General features: G+C 36.5%; 1 protein-coding gene across 2 annotated transcripts in view; it reads right to left on the bottom strand.

Annotated features, from left to right (window-relative positions):
* Positions 1-14991, bottom strand: part of FER (FER tyrosine kinase) — a 313312-nt gene that overhangs the window by 156328 nt on the left and 141993 nt on the right. For both annotated transcript variants that reach the window (XM_087815481.1, XM_016221979.2), the window contains one exon: positions 9708-9830. In XM_087815481.1, the coding sequence (XP_087671607.1) occupies positions 9708-9830 (123 nt within the window). The remainder of the gene's footprint in view (positions 1-9707; positions 9831-14991) is intronic.

Below are 14991 nucleotides of genomic sequence, written 5' to 3'. Positions count from 1 at the left end.
GGGAGATTTATTTTCTGCTTTTAGAGACAAAAAGAAAGGTCAGAGTGTCCCTTTTGCACAGGCTTTATTTAAATAACTTCAATTCAAAATAATCAGTATGCCGAACTGGCATATTTTGGGGTGGCCTGCCCTGTGCCCCATTACCTTGTACTAACATCATTTCATATACACACAAATATAACTAAAGGATAAATTGTAGCATTATTGCTAAGTCAAAGGTATACATATTTTATCATTTTTATCGATTCTGTCAAATTGCCTTCTACAGAGGTTTATCTAATTTATACTTCCATTCTGAAATTATATAAGGGCCTTTTTCTGCATATCTATGCCAAGAAAGTGAATTACAGACTGTGAATTTATGCCAATCTGATAGGTGAAAAAAATATCTCATTATAGCTTTAATTTTCCTCATTCTGAGTGAGGTAATTACCTGTCATATCTTTAAAAGCCATTTGTATTTTTAGTTTTTGAACTATCCATTCATGTTCATTGCCAACTTCTATTTGGTTCTCTTTATTAATTTCTAAAGCTTGTATATTAAAGACCTTTGCCCTTTTGTAGTAGGAGTTTTTCTTGATTACATGAGCAGGCATTTTGATCATGTACTGATCTTTTTTAAAGCAGTTATTATATGTATTGTTTTCCCTTTTTCTAATTCATTCCTTTATGGTTTTATCTTTATAATACCTTTCTTCTGCTTTCTTTCATTTAATCATGAATTTTTTTCCTAATTTTTTGAATTGAACACTTATTTATTTCACTCTTTTGTTTTATTGATGTAAGTATGGTGTATTTAAGGCTCTGAGTTTTCCTTCAAGTTCAGCTTTGGCTGTATCATTTAAGTTATGTGTAAATTTTTATTCCCTCGCTCACTTAACACATCCATTGATACAAGCAAGGAATATAGCCTTGAACTTTAGGGTGACATCCTCACTTTCAACAGATACACTTGCTGAAGCTTGGTAAAATCTACTGCACGTGAGTTCTTTGATATCGTCTCTTAACTTTATGCTATACAGCTTCTGCCCAATTTAAGGTGCTTTCGCTACCTCAACATGTACCTTGAAGTCTGCACATTATACATGGCTCCTAGTGTCATGAAAAATATAGCTTATGGATATTTAAGTTTTTGTTGTTGTTCTTTTTGCTCTGGTTTCCAGCAGGGGGAAAATGCTAACTTATGCAACCATTTTCAAACCTTTCATAGAAGATTTCAGAAAACCTCTTATATACTTTCCTATATACTTCTGCATGGTTCCGGAGTCCATGCATATAGAAGGTTTTATAAATGCTATAAAATGATGAAATATTCGTGATATAAATGCCAAATCCTGTCCTTCAACCTGCATTAAAAAAATTCCAAAGACTTATTCTTTTAACCTCTTGGGTCTTATCTTCCAATTCCCAGTATCCCTCAAATATTTATAAGGTAGATAACAAATACAGAGGCACCTCGGTTTTCGAACATGCTCTGTTCCGGAGACCGTTCAAGTTCTGAAATGTTCAAAAAACCGAGGGATCCACAGCCCACAGCTGGGCCTCAGGATCCTGCCCTCAGCGGAAGCCGCGGGGCATGTTTGACTTCGAGGCGTGTTCGAAAACCGAAGCATTTCCTTCTGGGTTTCTGGCATTCGTAAACCAAAATGTTCGCCAACAGAGACATTTGAAAACTGAGGTACCACTGTATAAGGAACACATCACCAAAAAACCTGGCTCTTCAGACTAAAAATGTCATGATGCTTAAGAAAGTTTGAGGTAGGCTTATAGATAAAACCCCCTTACGAGATCACTTAAGAAACTTTAGTGGTCTCCAAGGTCTATTAAGTTTTTGAGTCTAACATTGACTGAAAAATGATGTAAATAGAGTCACTCCAAAATGGAGTCAGATCTACCACTGCAGAGCAACTGCCTTGCACGTCCAATTCCTCAACTCTCCTGGAATATTTAAATTGGGCAAAATAACTTTTGGACTGGGCCAAACCAACATTGTATTCCAAACAATTGTTTACCAAGCAAAGAGGAAAGCAAACATTCTAACTACTGGACTGAAAACTAAAGACATCCTTTAGAACTACCATCGCCATATACAGCTAAAGCATAACTCATTTGCATTTTTTTTAGAAATTCCTTCCTTGACTTACCTATCACCTATAGAAATTCCTCCCTTCTATTCATGTAATTATTCCCCTTCTCTTTCTCATAAAAATCCTTTGCCTTCACCCCAAAGTGAAACACTATTTGGGTTTCTGCCTGAATCAGTGCTGCCCAAATAGCTATTCTTTGGCTCTCAAGTAAACTCTTGTTATCTCTCAGTTTTGCCTTTTGCTTTTAGGTTAACAACTGCTGCTCCTCAAAATATCTGCTGGTAAAGTTCGAGATAAAAAACTGAAAGGCAGTCTATATGTTATATGTATTGCGACAAGGTTCTTTTATTTGATTAAATGGATCAAGCCTAAAATCCAAGTTTATTTTGACTCCCCACAGTATGCTAAATGAAGGTTAAATATTCAAAATTACATGTATTTCCCTTGGCACAGCATGCTATATAGCTCCTCCTAGACTGTTTTGTAAGTTTCATAAGGGATGAGACCATAACTGTCAAGTTCACTGTTACATCCTTGGGTTAGAATACTGGAGTTTGGGAAAAAACTGTTGTTGAACTACTGAAATTACTGAGACTAGACATTATAACTTATGCTAGCTGGGATTGTAGTTAAAAAGATGAATAGAACAGAACCAGTTTCAAATCACCACTCTGAAATTTATAAGAAATGTGATATGGGTAAGTTATAATCTCTGAGTTTCCTCACTTAATAATGGGCATAGTACTGACACTCAATTCATAGCTGTTGAAAATATTTAATAAAATCAGAGTGGTAGAGTGCTATCAACGCACTATGTACTCAATAAATTTTTTTTTTCTTCCTTCACAATTTAAAATCTTCCAAATTTGACTTCTGTTCTGATTTACTTGTCCTCTGAAGAAGTTTTTAAGTAAGAAGGTATGTGGTATTTTACAATTTCCAAAGTATATACACAGATTTTCTCACATGATCTTTACAACTATGGGAAGTTACCGTAGGCTGAAGATGACTTTAGCAGGCTGGCTGACTTGTCCCAGATTACATGGCTGGTAGTGCTGAAAACTGGCATTTAAAATTAAGTTCTCTTTTCTCAAACTGGAGGTCAGCATGGAGATTTATATACTGTTGATGAATGTCCTAAGGAGAACATTTTGTAATGTTTTGTGCTCTTCCTCTCTCAATACACCTAATAATTGATCTGAAAGATGCAATTAAAGAGTGGGTATTCTAGACTAAAACTTTTTTCCAAATTATAGGTTTCCCTTACTGGAAATCTAATTTGACATAATATTTAATTATCTCATTTTCAAGAGATAAAAAAGAATCACTCTTAGCTACAAATTTTAAACACACAGCACATTTTAAAAACCCCATACAAATGACAACATAAGAGGATTAACTGCAAAAGCACCACTAGGTAGATGCCTCCAAAAATAATACTAATGAGTGTAATATTGAGACACAGTAAGAAATTAAATTTGGTTTTAAACCGCTTTTTTGGTACAGCTCCTAAAAATCCTGAAAATTCCTAAGCGCTGAGAGCCATAAAGGTGTCTTTTGCCACATGACTGAGGCAACTTTTGGAAAGCCCCTCAGCGACGTAGGATGGAGGCTGGTTGCCCGGGAGCCAACTTTGTGGGTAGAGGTGGAGCCTTCAGTCCCAGCCCCTGAACTCTGCGGAGGGGAGAGAGGCTGGAGATTGAGTTCAATCACCAGTGGCCAATGATTTGATCAATTGTGGCTATGAACTTAAACTACAGTGGTACCTCGTTTTTTCGAACATCTCCGTTGGCGAACATTTCGGTTTACAAACGCCCGTAAACCAGGACGGCAATGCTTTGGTTTTCGAACACGCCTCGGAAGTCGAACATGCCACGCGGCTTCTGCTGAGGGCAGGATCCTGCTGTCAGCTGTGGATCCCTCGGTTTTCCAACGTCTCAGAACTCGAAGTCTTCCAGAACGGAGCACATTCCAAAACCCAGGTACCACTGTGTATATTTCATAGAAACTACATAGAAATCCAAAAGGGCTGGCTTCGGAGAGCTTCCAGGTTGGCGGAGGCAGGCATGGGGATCAGGGAAAGTGGGGTGCCTGGAGAGAACGTGAAAGCTCCGTGCTCCTTCCCACAACTTTGCCCTGTGCATCTCTTCCATCAGACTGTTCCTGAGTTATATCCTTTTGTAATAAAGTGGTCATCAAGTAAAACGATTCTCTGAGCTTTGTGAGCCACTCTAGCAAATTAATCAAACCCAAGGAGGGGGTCACCAGAACCTCCAATCTATGAACTAGTTGGTCAGAAGCACAGGTGATAACCTGGGCAAGTGATTGGTGTCCGAAGTTTGCGGGGGGGGTATCTTGTGGGACTAAGCCTATAATCTGTGGGATCACACTCTATCTCCAGGAAGACTGTGTCAGAATTGAGTCAATTGCTTGGTGGTATGGGGGAAAAATGACTGGGGAGAAATTTTCTTGGAAATTAAAATCAGGGGTTTTACTCTTATTTAGATGGCCATATTACTACAAAAATTTTCCTTTGAAATTCACTCATACTATTAAACACAAATTTTTGGTTTTTGAGAGACCCATTATAAAAACTTGTAAGATTTTATGCTTAGTTTCTACTCAAATGAATTTCTTGAATCATATAACAAACAATTGACCTTTTAAGATTAATATATATTAACTTACTCCAAATCTCTGCTCATCTCCATCACTCTCTCCTTCTACCACTGTTTCTGCCATGGTGGCCCCTGTGGTTACACCAAGGATCACTCCGCAGACACTCCTGGAGGATCTTCAGTCAATAAACACCACTATGGCTCCACCAGTTTACATTTGGCACCTGTTCTCTTCAGTTAATTTTCACGTTGTACTAAGTGTTAAGTAAGTACTTTTACAATTACCCCTGCATAACACCATACAGATAACGCCTTGGTCTAGTTCACATTTCCCCTCAGAGTTCATTAGGAGGCCTTCTTTGATCACAATGTTTTAAAAAAGCAGCCCTCCCCTACACACAGCACACAAGCCTGCCCTCATTGTCACACTCAGCTCCGCCTCTCCTTGACCTACTTCATCTTCGCAGCATGTACTACATACACCCTGTCATAACCCAGGACACTGTCCAGCACAGAGTGAGTGCTAAGCAAGTAACTGCTAAAGGGATAAGTACTGAATCACACATATTTTCCAATCTTCTCTTTACTAAAATTTTAAATTTATTTTAATAATCTAATTAAATGATTAAGGACTTAAGGCACATGGATGTAGATTTAAGGAAATGGAAGTCTCTTAAATTCCTTAAAATGTTCAATTGAAAAGGACTTTAACAAAAGTATGTCAAAAGCCTCTATTAAAGGAAAATCATTAAACAGTAAGATTGGGAGAAGCAAACCTTAAGTATAAGGTAAAATAGTCTTTAAGAAATCTTAAACTACAAAAATGAATAGAGAGCCTAATTAAAAGTATAGCTTTCCACTCTTATGAACTATTGTTTGTCTACATGAGTCTGAACATGAATGCTGTTGCCACTAACCTGTCTCCTCTTTACCAGTCAGTAGTGTCAGACCCAAAAAGATTCACTTTCCTCTCAAAAAATCTGCCTCTAATATTCTCAAAACCTGTACCAGTTCTGATAAAAAGCCACAGGTACTTGATTTATGCTGGCAGCCAAGTCATCTGTCAAAGTTTCAACTTAATGGCTCGCTGCCTAACTCCCCTGAATTTAATCATGAACTTTAATTCCCATTCAGAAAGAAATTTATTTTTAAAAGCAACTACATTTGAAGACATATTAAATTTAAGAAGGCAAATAAACTTTCAAGGCACGACTGAAATGTTAAAGTTGAACCAAATGTCTTTCTAACCTATATTTTATCAAGTCTTACTTAAATGTTACCTAAAATCCCAGATCACTGACACAGTATTACTGTTTAATGATTTTCCTTTTATAGAGACTTATAGTTTTTGATATGTTAAAATCTTTTCCAATTCAACATTTTATACAATCAAAGATACTTCCTTTTCCTTGAACCCACATCCACGTTCCTTAAAAAATAGTTTATTCTAGTCTCCAAAGTCTAGACTCTACAATCTAGACAGACAGTGGTTAAGAACATGGGCTTGAGCCCGGCCGGGCGTGGCTCAGCGGTTGAGCGTCGACCTAGGATACAGGCGATCGGGGTTCGATTCCCGGTCAGGGCACATGCCGGGGTTGTGGGCCGCAGCTAATCAGTGACTCTCTCGTCATTGATGTTTCTGTCTCTCTCTCCCTCTCCCTTCCTCTCTCAGAAATCAATAAAGATATATTTTAAAAAACAAGAAAAAAAAGAACATGGGCTGGAATCTCAACTCTGAGTTTTATGAGCTATGTTATCTTGTACAAGTCATTTATCATAGTAAGCTTCAGTTCCTTATTCAGAATAGTGTATGGGGTTAATAAAATAATAGTGTATGGGGTTAATAACAATACTTCATAGGAATACATGGGGGTTAAATGAGATAATGCATATAAAAAGCTCAGCAAGTACCTGGCTCCTAGCAACTGCTCAATGAATCTAATTTGTGAACAAATACTTACTGAACACCTACTATGAGTCAGCACTGTTGATACAGCTGCACTAATTGCTAAATGTAATTCTGGCCCTTATTAAACTGACATTTCACTTGGGGAGACACACAACTAAATACATCATATAATATAATGTCAGGTACACAAAGGTGTGACAGAGAGAAATTAAAAAGGGGAAAAGGGAATATAAGGAGATGAAGTGTTACTTCACACATGGTGGTCAGAAAGAGGCCTCTCAATGAAGTGACATTTGCACAGAAATTGAACTAAGTACGTGTCGCTAATGTAAGGATGAAAATGGGTGATCAGTCACCCCTGTTTATAACAATGCCTTTCATCTTCCATATCTTTACAGACCTTGGGAGGCGTAGGAGAAATCAGCCAGTAGAGGGTAAGGGATGAGTGTCTTAGGCGCCACTGGCTTCATTAACGTAAGTTAAATTATGTCTCTGTCTCTAGTTTCCTATACCTCTGAAGATAAGAAAGAGACTACTTTGGCCACTGTGTCCTCCAGTTAGGCATTATGATGATGTTTTTACATTTTTACGGATAAGAGAGATAAATGGGAAGAGTCTTAGACGTAAGTGGCTATAAACAGAAATTATACTGAGACCAAAATAGCATTCCTTATGTAGGCTAAAAATGAAGTCTGGCAAGACGGAAATTAGATGTTTTACAGCACATTATATGGTCTAAGACATTAACTTCTTATGCAAATTAAATCAACAAATAGATTCCAATTATAAGAGTACAAATGACTTCTCAAAGGAAGATACATAACAGATAATACGACCATAACAAAACCCATATCAGTTTGTTCTCTGCTCATAATTGAAAATTATCTAACTTTCACAACCTCTGCTTTGTGATTTTCTTGTAAAAGAGCAACATGATTCTTTAAATCAAGTGCATAACAATATTTACAACAGAGATAATGATTTGCATATTTCAAATATCAGTACTTTAGATCAGGTTAATAGCTATATAAACTTTAAATTTCCACCTCATAAAACAATCACATATAGCCCCTTAATCTTTTATAGCTTTCGGTGCACAGTCATTTTCACAGCTAGTGCTGTACAATGCTGAGATAATCAGCTGCACAGCCAGTGCTGAGGGTTTGGGAGGAAGAAATAACCAGCCATGGAACAGTCCAGAGAATCTACTCCATCTATCTGGTCTCGTATCATGAAAAATTCATTCAGTGAGAGATGCAACTTTATTTGAAATTATATATTCCCACTCAAGTCCAGGTCTGCATTTTTGTGTGCCTTTTTTATGGTTTTGGTCTCCCAAATTAGACCTGGCTAGGCAAGTAGACAATGCAAATGTCTGGATGGCTTGTGAAACGGGTTATCAGTATCTCTGAAAACCCAGTTACATATGTCACTAACCTAACATGGGTAGAAAAGTATCTTCGTTTCACTGAATTTTACTTCATACTGAGATATACCAGAATTGAAATTCATACTTTCACATGTACAATTAAGTATACAAAACCTCTGCCACCTAAGTACTGGAGGGAGGGCAGTGGGGAAGAGAAAATGTCAAAGTTGTCCCCTAGTTTTTGGTTTGAGCAGCTGAGTATACAGTGGTACCATTTACTGAGAAAGGGAGAACAAATTTTGGAGTTAAAGGTGCTAAACTCAGCTTTAGGTGAAAAGTTGAAAAACATCAGTGTGGGGGAATATATAAATCTGAACTAGAAATATAAATTTGCAAGTCACTGAGGTATAGAAAAGGAAACAAAGCCATGAGAATAGGTGGCCTTAACTAAAGAGCTCCTAAAATTCTGCAAAACAATAGCTGTTAGTCACTGATGGAAAAGAAAACATTGATAGACTTTTTTCTTTTTTTAACTAGAGAAAAAAATGTGCCCACCTGGTCCAGGCTAAAGAGGAATTTTTGTAGAGTTTTCTGCAATTAAAATGGAAAAGGAGGTGGCGTGGGGGTGAAAAAATACAAACAAAGAATGCGCCAATCTCATAATTCTACAAATTATGCAAGAAGGCCAATGCCTTAGTCACAGAATTAGTGTTTAGCAGCTGTAAAAATCTTCTGTGAGAGGAATTTCTTAAGCTCAGCCTGTAAGTAAAGACTGAGTAATAAAATACAAGTACAAATACAGACATTATGTTCTAGACTAACAAAAGAAAGCATAACAGTTGTCTTTTAAATCTCCTTAGCTCAACCTGAATTATACACTAGCATTCTTGGGAATAACACTTAGTTCATATTAAAAGTTACCCCTACATATATAAAAATAAAATCAGTAAATATTAAGCTATAGGTTTTATGACTTCCCTACTTCTACACTGTTCTCCAGAGCAGATAGCCCTGAAAGGAAAGTACGCCTGCCGACCCCATCCCAATTCCTGAAACATCAAAAGTGCTCAGGCACCACTCGGCTTCATCGCTCCACTTTGGCCCAGGCCACAGGTGTTACCTTAAAAACACACACCTTCCTCATACCCATTCCTTACCTCGCAAATCTCTTACAGCACCTGGAGGTAATGTGTCCCATGATCGATGTTAGAGGTAAAAATGACCTAGAACAGTCTCTCACCCAGCTACCTGGCTCCACAGAGGGAAGTCATAATTCACTGCCTTTGAGTAGAGTAAAAAGGTCCAATGACTTATAACATATTGTAAACTTAATGCCCAAAGTTAGAATTCTAATTTACTCATGATTTCTGAATATTTTCTTTGATTTTTATATCTTAGAATGTTTTTTACACTGAATCTTTCAAAGACTAAACCTTATAAAGTGAAAAAGAGCCTGAAGTCTTTCAAGAAAAACTGAGTGTGGGGCGGGGGAGGACTAGTCCGCTCGTAACCTAACAAACATTGAATCAAAAGGCAACCATGTGAACGAAACCGAGGAAATTGTTCCAACTACATTGTACGAGTAGCAATCACAAAGCCCTTTCATTTCCAAACTTCTTAAAAAACCTAAGAATTTGATTTACTGTGGGAAATGTTAACTCACAAAGCATTCTATAAAATAAAATTTAAAAAAAAGCGTGTCTATATATGACATATGCACCTACCTTAGGAATAGGATTCAGCAGAACGACACCTGACTTCTTAGTGATGACCTGCTTTGTGGTATAGTGATGATCTATAAGCTGAGGAATGTTTGAAAAACCAGTGCCTTCAAATCGATACATATTCTGGAGAAAGAACAATAAAGTGGAATCAATCTAAAGCCATTGCTCCAGCATGACTACATTCATCAACAAACTAAGTTCCATTTAAGTAAAACTACTGTTGCGCAACAACGCGAATACCCTTGACGTTACTGAAGTATTCACTTAAAAATGGTTAGGCGTGAACTATGTGACGTAATGGATGCGTTAATTACCTTGACCTTGGTAGTCATTCCACAAAGTCGATCAAATCATTACACTGAACACTTCAAATACAGGCGATTACATTTGTCAGTCATTCCTCAATAAGTTAAAAATATATACGTACACCGTTCTCCCTTTGCCTTCCTCCAGTCTGCCCTTGGCACAGAAGCCAGGGGATCTCATCTATCATTGCAGTGCTTTCTCCAAACGCTCACCGCCCTTGGAGTAAAAGCCGAAGCCCTCACCGCGGCCTGCAGGACTCTATACACCACCTGCGCCCTGTCCTCAGTCTTCCCTCACCTGTCACCACCGCCCCGCTCCACTGCAGCCCGCCCATTTCCTTGCGGTTTTACAAACGCACTATATAGGCTCCTTCCTCAGGGCCGTTACATTTGCCGCTTGAAACAGTTTGTCAGAGGGCCACATGGGAATGGCTCCCCTACTCAATGCCAGTCTGTCATCGGATGTCACCTTTTCAGTGAGGTCTACTCTGGCCACCCCACACCATAGTCAACACCCATTTTCTCATCCCGACTAACTTTCTTACCTCCTTTTCCGCACTGAATTTTCCTCCTTAGAATTGATCACTACCTAACATCATATACGTTCTATGTATTTATTCTGTTTATTGTCTATCTCCATCTCCTCTAAAACGAGAGCTCAGGGGGCGATACATGTTTACATTTATTTTGTTCATCACGGTATCCCCAGGGTCTAGAACAGTGCCTGGCATATACTGCCTGGATAAATAAACATGTGTGACTGAGCGAAATGCATATAAAGTGACTGTAAAGTTAAAGCAACAAGTAGGACAACTTAGCTTAGAAATGAACAATGTTTAATAGAAGGTAACTAATGAGATGACTCACACAGAATGATGATTCACACAGAATGAAATCTCAAATGAGACACTAGTGCCATCATGTCTTATATAAACTTCTAATGTAACTCCTATAACCAGAGAAATAGTGAATAAAATAATGGGAATTCTCAGTCTCCTTTTCTTAATGTAAAAACGTACATAGTTTTCAATTTAAAGGCAGTTTTCTGCCATTGACATAGTAATTGTGATGGACCAATACAGTGAGTAATACAAGCAGCATTCTTCATGGGCTGAAATAAGAAACTAATCCATACCAACTCTTTTTTAAAGCAATTGCTGAATCGGTGAAGTTCTGAGTCTAAACAAATGGAAACCAATTAGCTCACCTTCTTAAAGATGAAAATAAAGTAATGAATTTTAAAATGATGTTAAGATGGTGCACTCATTAAGCAACTAAAGGTCAAGAATAGTACAGTCATTAAAACTGTTGAGGACTTGTTTCTTGACACACTCAAAATTCTGAATATTTTATTTGACCTTGTACAGATCTGTAAATATTTCTTATAGCTCAGATGATCTGAGGTTGAGTTCACATACAGATGGGTATTTTTATGTTTTTTTTTCTACACACTTTATCAAGAACATGACTGAGAGAATTCAGACTAACTTTTAAATCAGAGGCTTCTCTTTGGAGCTAAGATTGCTACTAACAATCTCTTATGTGAATTCCAAAAGAAGCAATAAAAAATAGTAGTATAGAATAAATTTCTACAAAGATCATTTTGTTGTCAGTTGCATATTTTAAATAACATGTAACATGTCATTTAAAAAATAAGTATGAATAAAAATACCATGTGACTCAATTTTTATAAAATAGAAATTACATTGATATCTAATTAGAATATATTTTTTAAATCACAAAGAATATACACTGAAACCCATACGTGGGTGTTATTGTGAAGCATAGACTCCATGATACATATTTCTGAATTTCCATCAAGAGTACGTATTACTTCTGTTTTTAAAACATTTATTACAGCTAGAATTGTTCCTGAGTTATCACTGTACTACTTAAGAATTAATCACACATATAGATGAAAAACACATAAAAAACAGATTTTGTTGCTATACGTATTTTGAGAGGACTGTTATTATGCAAGAAAGTCAAACAGAACACAATAAGCATACACAAATGAGAAGGGGGTTTGATGTTTGTATCAGTTTATATAAGTTGCCTGAGTAGATCCCCTGAAACAAAACTGAGGATAAGCAAGCTTTTGTGGGGGGAGAAAAATGAAAGAGAGGAAAAGTAACTTCTGAAAAGGCTGAGTTGAATAAAAACAAGACTAGAACACTCTACTTTTTTGTAAAATACCTACATATATAAAACATAAACGTTAGTTTTCTCAGCTAAAAATGGCATACTGAATAGTTACAAGTAACTAATTAAACGAGTACCCAGGAAGGCTCTGGGGAAGCTCAGGGAATAGCATGAATAAGGTTTGCTCCGGTTTTCTGAGTTAACTTACGCATTCTTCAGATGGTGTCTCAGACTTAACTTCCGTAACTTTCCCAGTCAAAAGCTTTGAGAGCACCACGAATCCTTACAACACTTACTATAGTTTATAATCATATATAGTGTGTGTGACTCGTGAATGACTGCGAGCTTCTCCCGAGACTGTAGCTCCACCATTATATCCCTGGGCCTTAAGAATACTCACTCGGCTCATGTTTCCTGCAAATTAACATTAATAAGGCCTTGCAGTGGCTTTGTTTTGTTGTTAAGAAGGAAGTTTCCTAAGTCTGTGTGCCAGTAGCAAAGAAAATATCTTATGACAGTGTGATTTTGACTTGGAGGTGCTGACTGCCTTCTTTTGAGTCCTTGAATGGTGGAGTAGAATGGTTAACCGATCCTAAGCGTAACAGTAAGGCCACACACTTAGAATTAACTGTTATCCAACTAAGTTTTGGATTCCCACTTGCTTTCACTCAGTCTTCCTTAAGTCCAATGGCATGAATTTAAAGATGGTTCAAAGAGCCTAGAGACCGTGGCAACAAAACCAAGTAAACCTAACTGGGCACGTTCAGAGACTAAACCATCAGCTCGAAATGGAATTTAGCACATGAGAGAAGTCCAATAAATATCTATTGAAAGAATGATGATTTAATACATTGAGCCTATCCCAAATCTCACACAGTAACTACAACTTCCATTTTTATGTTATTTTTTTTATTAGCCCATATCCCTGGGCCTTACATAGTACTTGCTCAAATAATATTTCCTGAATGAATGAAGGGATAAAAGATGATGATATATCATTAATAGAGGATTTGTCCTGTTTTATTTAAAAATACTTACTATGTTGTTATTTTAAATTCATCACCATGTGTTAATTCAAATTTCTTGGCTCAATCATTCCTAATTCTGCATCTTTAATATTTCTCTGTTCATAAATTCTACTAATGTCTCACCTACTTGGTTTTAAACTCACTGAGAGAAGGTCACACATTTTTTGGTTTCATCTCCTTACAACGCATAACATGGTATTTTGCAAAAATGAGTGGTTAGCAAATATGTGTCAGAGAAACAAATTAGAGAAATATGAATTGGCACTTTCCTATAATAGCATAAAAACATTCTTCCTGGAGTACTTTTGTTTTATCACATGTATTTTCTGTTTTATCATATACAAAAGCAAAGGTTTGATAAACATATATTTACTTATCAAATGGAACAAAGCTATTTGAATCTCTATGAAAATCAATCAACATTTATCACCCAAAATAAACAGTTTTAGGTACAAAGTTTGAATAGTGTTTTACATCAAGTACTATAAACAGGCTATTAATTATGGAAAAGGTCAAAACACTAGAATGACACTTAGACTCAAATACTCTTAGATATGTTTAATATATCTGGCTTTGTGAAATTAATATGCTTAGTGTCCAATAAAAGGTACATTTCTTCTTGTTTGAACTAGCTAAAACACAGAAAATCTTTCCCTTAGTAAAACTGTAAAAATTGTAAGTATCTGTGTCCATCTTGCTCAGTTATAATGGTAGAGTTTCACACCATGTTAAAAAGTAACTGTGACACACATAAGAAAATAAAGCTTCAAACTTATTGCCAGCCTAGACTTTGGTTGACAGAGGCAATATTGCTAGAAATAACATTAGTTGTGATCAGTGAATACCCCAAACCTAAATACAGGCATGCCTCAGAGACACTGCAGGTCTGGTTCCAAATCGCCAAGATAAAGTGATAAAAACTCTAAAACACCTTCATTACTATTTAAATTTCACAAATAAATCTCATAGAAACAAAAAAACTTAATTAACTTTTCCAATTACATTAATATTTCTTACAAAGTAATATTTGTATTTTTTCTCAAGTAGAGTCATCAAACAATGGTAAAATTACCAAATATTTGCATAGCACTCCATACCTTACAAAGTATATATTCACTAATTTAAGTCTCACAATCACTGTATAAGCTATTAACCCCATTATTTCCCAAAGCATAGAGCCTGTAAAGTGAAGACCTGGAACTGGAACCCAAGTCTTCTAAGCCCAGTGCTTTTTTCATTGGCCCACTATTTATATTTTTACATTCTCTAAAATCCCATATTTTTTATGTCTTCCTTTCTTAGGACACCTATCCCCTCATTTATGTACAGCTTTTATAATCTATTACTAGATTATAAACTCCTTGATTAGAATATGATGGACAATCATTAAATATATGGTTATATTCCCCCATTTGTTGACCCCCTTCTAGGCAAGAGGTATATGAGGAAGGAAATGGAATCGTTTTAGCTCAAGGAAGATTCATCTATGCATATGAAAAAGAATTTAAAACTCCCCAGTCTACACTACCGTCAAACTCCTATTTTCAACTGATTTAAGAGGTCAATGTTAGTTAGTGAGTGCAAACTAAGTAAAATTAAGCAGTGGGAAACCTGGGACATTAACAGAAATACAAGCACTCTCATCTTTAATAGAGATCTTTGAAATGACAGAAGAAAGCCAAATAAAATCTTCAGATGTGAACCTGTAACAATGTCTTATTTTTAGAATGTATTATGCTATTCAGTTTAGTCACTTAAAACAAAATGGCAATATTAAAGACAAGTTATAATTTTCAAATAGACCATTTC

Source organism: Miniopterus natalensis, chromosome 3 (genome assembly GCF_054644295.1).
Source record: "Miniopterus natalensis isolate mMinNat1 chromosome 3, mMinNat1.hap1, whole genome shotgun sequence".
Classification (NCBI taxonomy): Eukaryota; Metazoa; Chordata; class Mammalia; order Chiroptera; family Miniopteridae; genus Miniopterus; species Miniopterus natalensis.
This window is presented reverse-complemented; position numbering and strand designations above follow the sequence as displayed.